The sequence below is a fragment of the Arachis ipaensis genome, chromosome B7, assembly GCF_059453495.1.
Source record: "Arachis ipaensis isolate K30076 ecotype BB chromosome B7, ASM5945349v1, whole genome shotgun sequence".
NCBI classification, from domain to species: Eukaryota; Viridiplantae; Streptophyta; class Magnoliopsida; order Fabales; family Fabaceae; genus Arachis; species Arachis ipaensis.
Window position 1 is genome coordinate 78732558 of NC_142442.1, and position 8824 is coordinate 78741381.

Genomic DNA, 8824 nt, shown 5'->3' on the forward strand with positions numbered 1-8824 from the left:
AGAATCTCCGCCCCGGCTTCCTCAGAGGACTTCACCGCCCTCTCCCTCGCAACTTCGGCAGCCTCAAGCTTCTCCTTCAGCTTAGCCACCTCAGCTTGAGAGTGGCGGAGCTTCTTATCCAACAAACTGACCTGAGCCATCACGGACTCAGCTTTCCGAACAACAACGGCAGACCGAAGGAGAGCACGATACACCGACTTGGCCTGGAACGAAACATCACAGCCATCAAAAAATGACTCCGTACCAGGCATCAAGTGTTGATCAATGAACCCCGGGGCATCGAAACGTCGATCCATCACACTAGGCACAAGACCCTCATCCTCAAAAGTCTCGCTGCTCGGCTCCCCAGGCCTCTTTCTCTTCCGAGAAGCCTCAGCAGCCGTCACCACGACGACCTCAGGTGAGTTCGCAGGACCAGGAGAAATCTGAGCATCGGTCTGCACACCCGAAGAAACTACCTCTTGAGAAGCAGCCTGAGACCCCACGGCGGGATTGGAAACGGGAGTAGCCCGAGACGACGACCCCTCCTCTCGGCCCATCGCCGCCTTCAGCCGTGCTAAGGAAGTCAAACCACCAGCCATCTCAACTGAAAGAAAACAAAAAAATCCCAAGTTACAAAAACGGGAAAATAAAACATAAAAACCAAGAAAAGGACAGACACACACCAACATATGACCGACAAGCAACCAGATCTCCCATCACATCCCGAGGATTAAGAGGGCGCTCCCCAAACAATTGCCACAATACAAGAGCGACATCCCGTTCCTCCGAAGTCAGGAACTCTTGCGTAACCCGAGTAAAAACCGACGGCCCCGCCTTAAAATTCCAATAGGTGGGAAACCGCCGCTCACCCTCCAATGTCAACCAAAAAGGATGATGCCCTCTTACGGGACGAACCTTAAAATATCCACTCTTAAAACCATGAAAGGAATCTTCATACAAACCGAAGACCCGACGATGAGGCTGAGCTCTAAAAGACACATACCCCTTCTTATGCTTCCCCTCCTTGGTCGGAAGGGTACACAAGAAGAGGAAAAGAAAAACGTTCACCGAAGCAGGAAGCTCCAAAAAATCGCAAACAAGCTCGAAAGACCGTATTGCCGCCCAGCTATTCGGATGTAGCTGGGATGGCACCACGGAGCACCGGCTCAATAACTGCTGAACAAATGGAGAAAAGGGGAGCCGAACGCCAAGTCGGGTAAACATTGCCTCGTAGACCCACATTCAATCCGGCACACTCGGGGAGTCCAGATTGGTATAGCAAACCCTCTCGTCAACCCCAGGGAGGGAAAGCTCGTAATGGCGTTCGGCGTCACCACCCCACAAACAACTCCTTGATCACGGAGCCGTTGGAGGTCCTCCTCCGTCATCCGCGACGGCGTCCCCACACGTCACTAGTGACCCAAGAGAAAAGGTCGGGGACACCCCCCGCCGGGGCCACCGGAGCCCTCACACCCTCAGTCCTTCGACGAGCCATACCTAAAATAGCGACGAACACCACCGTCAACCAAACCCCGCGGCAGAAAACGGTGGATCAAACCAAACAGACACCACTAGACACCACCAATTATACGGTGGCGCTCGCCCCCCTTACAAAACCCACTACCACAACAAAAACTATCTACCATAATGCAATGCCATCATACACAAAAAAAAACAATTCTAACCTACACTAAGCATAGACAAAACAAAATAAAAGAAGACAAAGCATAAATCACAAGAGGAAACAAAAAGAAGCAGAAGAGCACCAACCTGATAAATGCAAGGAAATAAACCGGAGGAGAAAATACCACGGCAGAAGATCAACCAAAGCCACAGAATGCGAAAGGAAAAGAAGAAAAAACTCTTTCGGAGAAGAAAAGAGAAATGAAGAGGGAACTAAAGGAAGAAAGAAAAGAAGAGGGAACTAAAGGAAGAAAACCAAAACGGTTTCGAAAAAAGCAAAATAATGCAAATACCCCTGGAAAGAAAAAGAAACATAAGGGCAATAGAGGAAAACGTCCCCTCACAATAAATGCCCCCTCGGAAAGAGAAACTAATAAATCGCGCCTCGAAGAACGCAACAGGCGCAACAGACACGGAAGAGTCATGACAGACCAAAACGGTCAAACAAATCTTCCACGGAACGAAACCGAGGCGCCGACCTCCTCTCAAAAGAACCAAACGACCTTTCGAGAAAGGCCAAAAGCCTAGCCCACGGTAAAAGTAATATCTCCCAGCGACAGACCGACCTCGCTCGCTCTCCCGCTGCGGGGGCAACTGTTACGGATCTGAACCACAGATCCCGGACCCGGGACTGCACCCGACCTCGGCTACCCGGGTCCGACCCACACCTCGCTCAAAAGGCCCAAAAACCGGCCTTCCAAAGAGCTCCTAACCAACTTTCGAATTCACTCGTCCATCTTATCTTAACCAAATAAGATAAGATAAGATACTCATCACCACCTATAAATAGGGGACCCAAGCCCCTCCAGGTAATCATCAATTCCACACACCTTATACCTCTCAGATCCATTCTGACTTGAGCGTCGGAGTGTCTTCGCAGGTACCTCCCCCCATTGCTCCAGTCAAGCGACCCGGCTTCAGCCTTGACCCGCAGGTTCCCGATCCACCTTTCAAACCCGTACCAGAGACATCACGTACAAAATAGAAAATATTTTGAGAATATTCTGTTAAATTAAACACTTTTTGAACGGTAGAGACTAAATTGTAAATTTTAATTCTCTTTAGGAACCTATTATAAACTATTAAAGTGTAGGGACCAATTTGTAATTTTACTGAAAATGTAAGAACTAATGGTATAATTTAATCATAAATTAAATAACACATATATTTAATTTATACATAACAACTGATTTTAATAGTTAATTTTAGTATATAATTTGATATTTTATACTTTACTTACGGATCTAGAGATTTAGATTGGGATATTTTGAAATTCTGTTTCACATGTGTATTCATTATTGGATGGCTATAACTAAAATTTGAGTGTTTATTACTTAAACAAAAAACTAGCTCCACCTTTAGCCGTGCCAACTAATTTGTCTTTCAAACTTTTTAAGAATAAAAGAGCTATTTCTATGAAAACATCATTATTTTAAAAAATAACGACTTAAAAATAATGCCTAAATAACTTTCATAATAGTTCGAGCTAGCATCCATAATCTCATTGCTAGCATTTGGTCTTTGATATAAGAAAATTTTTGTATTTCTTAACAAACCATCTTGACATTCTAAATATTTTATCCTCGTGTATGTTATAAGTAGAGAGAATTAGCTTTGGTAGTTTAGGGGGTAGAAGGGTAATTAACTTTCTCTTTTTCAATCTCACTACTGATTATTAGAACAGGATTTTATATGAAATATATATTAACTTGTAAATATCAGGTACGTAGACCACATTATTATAAGACTAATTAGGTATTCAAAATAATATAGGTATAGCATATATAATTAATAAATTAATTGGAGGACATACTAACCAATAATAAGGGATGAAATATTTTACTTTGTCCTTTTCCCTACTAACTACTTTAACTTGATCAATTGAGTCAAATAAATCTTCGATCACCGTATTGAAAAAATACGTTTTTAAATAGAAATTCAAGAACAGAAAGCAAGAACAACGCGTATAAATAGCAAACTCCCACCCCCACATTTAATTCGGCAGTAGCAAAGGTTTCAACAACAGCAATAATAATAATAATAATAATCGGTTTTATTATTAGATTTCTGAAGGTACTGGCTACGTGCATAGAGAGAAAATGGGAAGGTCTCCATGCTGCGATGAAAACGGCCTAAAGAAAGGACCATGGACTCCTGAAGAAGATCAAAAGCTAGTCGATCATATTCAGAAACATGGCCATGGAAGTTGGAGAGCTCTTCCTAAGTTAGCAGGTTCTTTACTAATCATCTCTAATTTCTCATAATCTTATTTATCATAGATGTCTCTTCCTAATTAATCATCAATTCATTTATTTGATTTGCAGGGCTTAATAGATGTGGAAAAAGCTGTAGACTAAGGTGGACTAACTATTTGAGGCCTGACATTAAGAGGGGGAAATTCTCCCAAGAAGAGGAGCAAACTATTCTGCATCTGCATTCCATTCTTGGAAATAAGTACTACTTTCATTTAATATCATTTTCCTTCTTCCTTTTATCCATCCATTCTTAATATAAACGAACTAGATTATTTATTATGAACCGCACTACTCTTTGAACGGTTATTATAAATGCTTTTGGATTTTTGGGGGGACATGCATGGTGAAATGAAAGGAGAAAGAACGCAGAGTATCAACTTTGCTTGCTTAATATTATGTATAATATCATTTAATAAGTAATAACAAATCAATTTACAAATAATATTATGTATAATATCATATAATCCGGTGAGAAACATAAGTTATAAGTATAATTTGGCCTTTTAAGTAAAAGTCATTCCCTGAATTTTTTTTGCATATATTTTTCTTCAATTATTATTATTATTCCTGATTTCTATATATATATATATATATATATGCATATGTTTGTTGTTGATAGATGGTCAGCAATTGCAACTCATCTTCCAGGAAGGACAGACAATGAGATAAAAAATTTCTGGAACACACATTTAAAGAAGAGGCTAATTCAGATGGGTTTCGATCCAATGACACATCAGCCAAGAACTGATCTTTTTTCAACATTGCCGTATCTACTAGCTTTGGCCAACATCACCGATTTTATGGATCATCATCAATCGTTTGATGAGCATTCTCTAAGGCTCCAATTAGAGGCACTTCAATTAGCAAAGATTCAACAACTTAATTACTTACTTCAATCCACTACTACTACTACTACTACTACTAATAATAATAATAATAATAATAATACTAATAATAATTCCTTATTAAGCAACATTATTAGTAGTAGTATTAATACCAATAATAACTCCTATGACCAAAATAATAATTCCATCACAGACATGGAAGCTTTCAATTTATTAAATTCAATCACGAATAATAATGTCAAAGAAAATAACCCAGTTACCACATTTTCTCATGATGAGATTATTGCTGATTCTTCTTCCCAACCACTCCACCAATCAAGCAACATGCTATTACCTCATTTATTAGACCCACAGCCACAAGTCTCTTTGACAAGTTCCCAATCAAGTTTGAATAGTACTAAGCTGGATCAAGGTATTACTAATAATAATAATGATTTGGAAGTTATGGGTAGTGAAGGCGATTATCACATGATTTCTCCATGGAACATCATAACATCTTTATCATCATCGTCGTCATCGTCATCATCGCCTGCATCTTCATCTGTTCCACTAAATGCAAGCAGCAGCAATACTTCTAGCTATGGAGGAACCTCCTCTTACTGGCCTGAACTTTTTTATGGGAATCCCATTATGCATGATGAGTTATACTAATATTTAATTTAATTTGAAAGAGGTTATTATTGTGTATGTACTATTATATATGCTGTGTTATGCTCTCATCAGAACATTGTTTTCTTCTTTCCAAATATACTTGGGGACAAAGCACATAGAATTTGTTGAGATTTCGTCATAATTACTTTCAGTTATCAGTTACATCAATGTTCCTTATTTGCTCAATTAAACTCTGAATATTTATTTTCTTGTTATTTTATTGTCTGTCTAATATGTACTTAGTTTGCATAAAGTTCTTACCTCGGATGAAATTATTATATGAGAAAAGATATAAAACATGTATTAGGGTTGGTATTATGGCAACAAGGATAAAGGAACCCAGGTTATGAGGATCACGGTTCATAACCCCATTAAAATTACACACATATTTTGTTAATTTGACTTCATATCATAAAAAATTATAGGAAGCTTATATTATCAAGTGCACAGCATAGAGCCTCGATATCGCACTGATGAAGTTAAGGATATATTTTCAGAGGATAAAGATTTCGATCCATAAATGGATGAGATTGAATAATCATTCGAGGAATACGTCAATAATTTATTTGCCGCCCAAGAAGCTAAAGGTCGAAACAATGACAATAGTCGCAAGGATAGATTATTGAAATGTTAACGTTAGTGGTAAAATTTTTTTCTTTTATTTTGGATACTTTAGATTTTTATTTTTTTTGTGTAATGATAATTATTTAGATGTTTTTAGGGTTTAGGGTTTAGGGTTTTATTTTTTATTTTTTATTTTTTTTGTGTAATGATAATTATTTAGATGTTTTTTTTTTTCTTTTAGAGGACGACATGAGAAAAGGAATGAGTTTGAGTGTCAATGAGACTTTATCACTTTCTTTAAGTAGTACTACAAAAAAATGCGACGAGCAACGTCGAATTTACTGGCAAATTTATGAAAAAATTTTTCGGTAAATTTATAACCGTCAAATTTAGGGTTGTATCCATTTAGACGGTAAAATCTTTGCCAGTAATTAGTTATTGACAGTATTTTTTTGGCAAAATTAGCGGTGAATTCTATTACATAATTGGTAAAATTATGGAAGTGGTTACCATCCGATAATTTCAGATGGTAACTTTGGGGCTATATATTCTGGTTTCGTGCCTTATTACCGTTGGATTTATCTCCTGAGTAAATCCGATGGTAAATCCAACGATAATTATAAAAATTTTTATTTTTTAATTTTTTTGAACCAGTTAAAACTCAATATATACCATCATGAATAAGTGAACAATTAATAGTCAAATTCTAATTAGTGAAAATCAAGTAGTATTTTTAATAAAACAGTCAACTATAATGTTAAATAACAAGTGTACAAAATAAAAAGTCAAAGAGGTAAAATACATATGGTCAAATAAAGTAAAACAAAATCCTCATCACTATGGACCTTGATAGTTATCATTGTTGTCATCTCCCTGATCTTATTGAGGCGGCAGTCTAGGTGGTAGTATCAGTGCCTGTGTAGAGGACGAAGAGCCCCCTCCAGCAATAGCACTGCCATCAGCGCGCATCTAGTCATAGTGTACTGCCATGTAGTGCCGCATCTATTGAATCTGCTCCAACACCTGCCTAAACTCCTGCCTCAGGGACTCTATCTCTACATCGCAAGCATTCCTCACTACCCTACGTGCGAGAAACTTGTTATATCTCTCCTCAATCAGATGCAGCTAGTGACCCTGGTCCTGAAGACTTTGGATGAGGCAGTGAACTTGCTCCCACAAATTGACGCTTAGGATTGGCAGGGCTGGTAGATGAGGTGGACGAATCCTTTAAGGTAGAGGTGCCCAGGTTTCTAGCGAAGAATGACCGCAACCCGTATATACGATTCTTGTATGGCTTGAATGCGGTCTGGTACCACAGCGCATCAAGATTGATGATAGATACAGAGGAGTTATTGTTGTCTTTCTCACTCTGTTGAGATTGCTAGGTTGCAGCCTCTAAATTTTGCGTGTTAGATTCCTACCACATTCTATGCAAAAGTGGTTAGGACCACAATGAATTGAAAATGGATATATGTTATGAAATAACCCATGACGTTTACTCACATAATAATCCATAGACTACTAATCAACAAATCTCTCCTTGTTTTTCTTCAAAGTGTGAATATACTTGAAGGTCTCCGCCATCCTTGCTTCATGATCCAATGACTTACATTGCACATATTGAAACAATAGGTTTAATCAAGTGACAACTATTTTAAAACTCGAAGATAAAATGAACTTAACATATTAAAACAAGTTACATACCAGCCTAGCCTGTTGGTCTTGTTAGTGCCTTGGAGACATTTGAACCCCTCATCATTCTCTTAATAGGCATAGAGGGTCTTTTTAATGTCTGACCGGAGCCACTGAGTAAGGTGGTTGTGCCACTCACATACGTCCTCAAGCATCTGCTGAAGCCGTTTAGCCATACGGTTGTAAAAAATCTTCTTGATCATGGTATCGTGAGTCTTCTCTCATATAAATTTCTCCTACAGAAGGAAACAATTAGCATTAGTTAATCGAAACTAAATACATAAATGAAATAGAAGATAAAAACTAACTAAAGTTCTAATAAGTAGAGATTTTACTGCCCACTTATGAAACCATCGCTCTCTGGTCATAGTAGCTAGGGATCTTCTTGTAGCTCGGCTATACGAAGTCATACAGCAGTTTAATGATATTAGTACACTTCTATGTACATGTATTTTATTCGGTGAAAACATATCAATGGGAAACTTAACGTTAATAACAAAAACATTGTTTAACAATTTTAAAATAAAATGTATTTAAAACTAATTAAAATAGTACTCACGCGGTCAAACCATCAAGCCAAATAGTCATCCTAACGACCGGCGACAGTGTCGGTGCATCTGGCTTGGATCCATGAGAGGATTCTGGCACTATGATGTCTATCACTGAAGGTGGTGTCGTCGATGTAGTTGGAATCATTTTATAACAAACAGCCTAAAATTCAACCAATAACATAACTTATTAAAATTTTTAAAAAATTTTGGCATAATTTTATCTATAAATAGAATTTTTCACCAAATGTAATTTTTAATTTTTCACAAACCAAACATGTTTTTACACCATTTTAATGAAAATTTATCAGAATTTTTTCTTAATTTAGAGATCTCCACCAAAAAGACTTATCAATTTTCATAGAGAAAATAGTTGCAGAGATAAATTAAAATAAACACATATTTAATCAAACATAAAATCCTAACCGTTCTAGCTAGTGTGCTTTCTCTTATTACTCTGTAATTTTTCAACAAATAAGAATTTTTAAGAATTTAGGGTGTCTATCTATTGGGTTGGCATTTGTCATCTTGGCCACAGAAGGCAGTGGAGTGCTTTCTTTTGTGGATGGAGACATCGATTTCAAAACCCAACAAGTTGTTATGG

At 37.8% G+C, this 8824-nt stretch overlaps 1 protein-coding gene across 1 annotated transcript; it reads left to right on the forward strand.

Moving 5' to 3' along the window:
* Nucleotides 1-3665: 3665 nt before the first annotated feature.
* Nucleotides 3666-5629, forward strand: LOC107607210 (uncharacterized). Its single transcript, XM_088493334.1, has 3 exons — nucleotides 3666-3897; nucleotides 3990-4119; nucleotides 4540-5629. Exons 1-3 carry the CDS (start codon nucleotides 3765-3767, stop codon nucleotides 5414-5416), a joined length of 1140 nt encoding a protein of 379 aa, XP_088349460.1. The 5' UTR covers nucleotides 3666-3764; the 3' UTR covers nucleotides 5417-5629.
* The last annotated feature ends 3195 nt before the right edge of the window (nucleotides 5630-8824 follow it).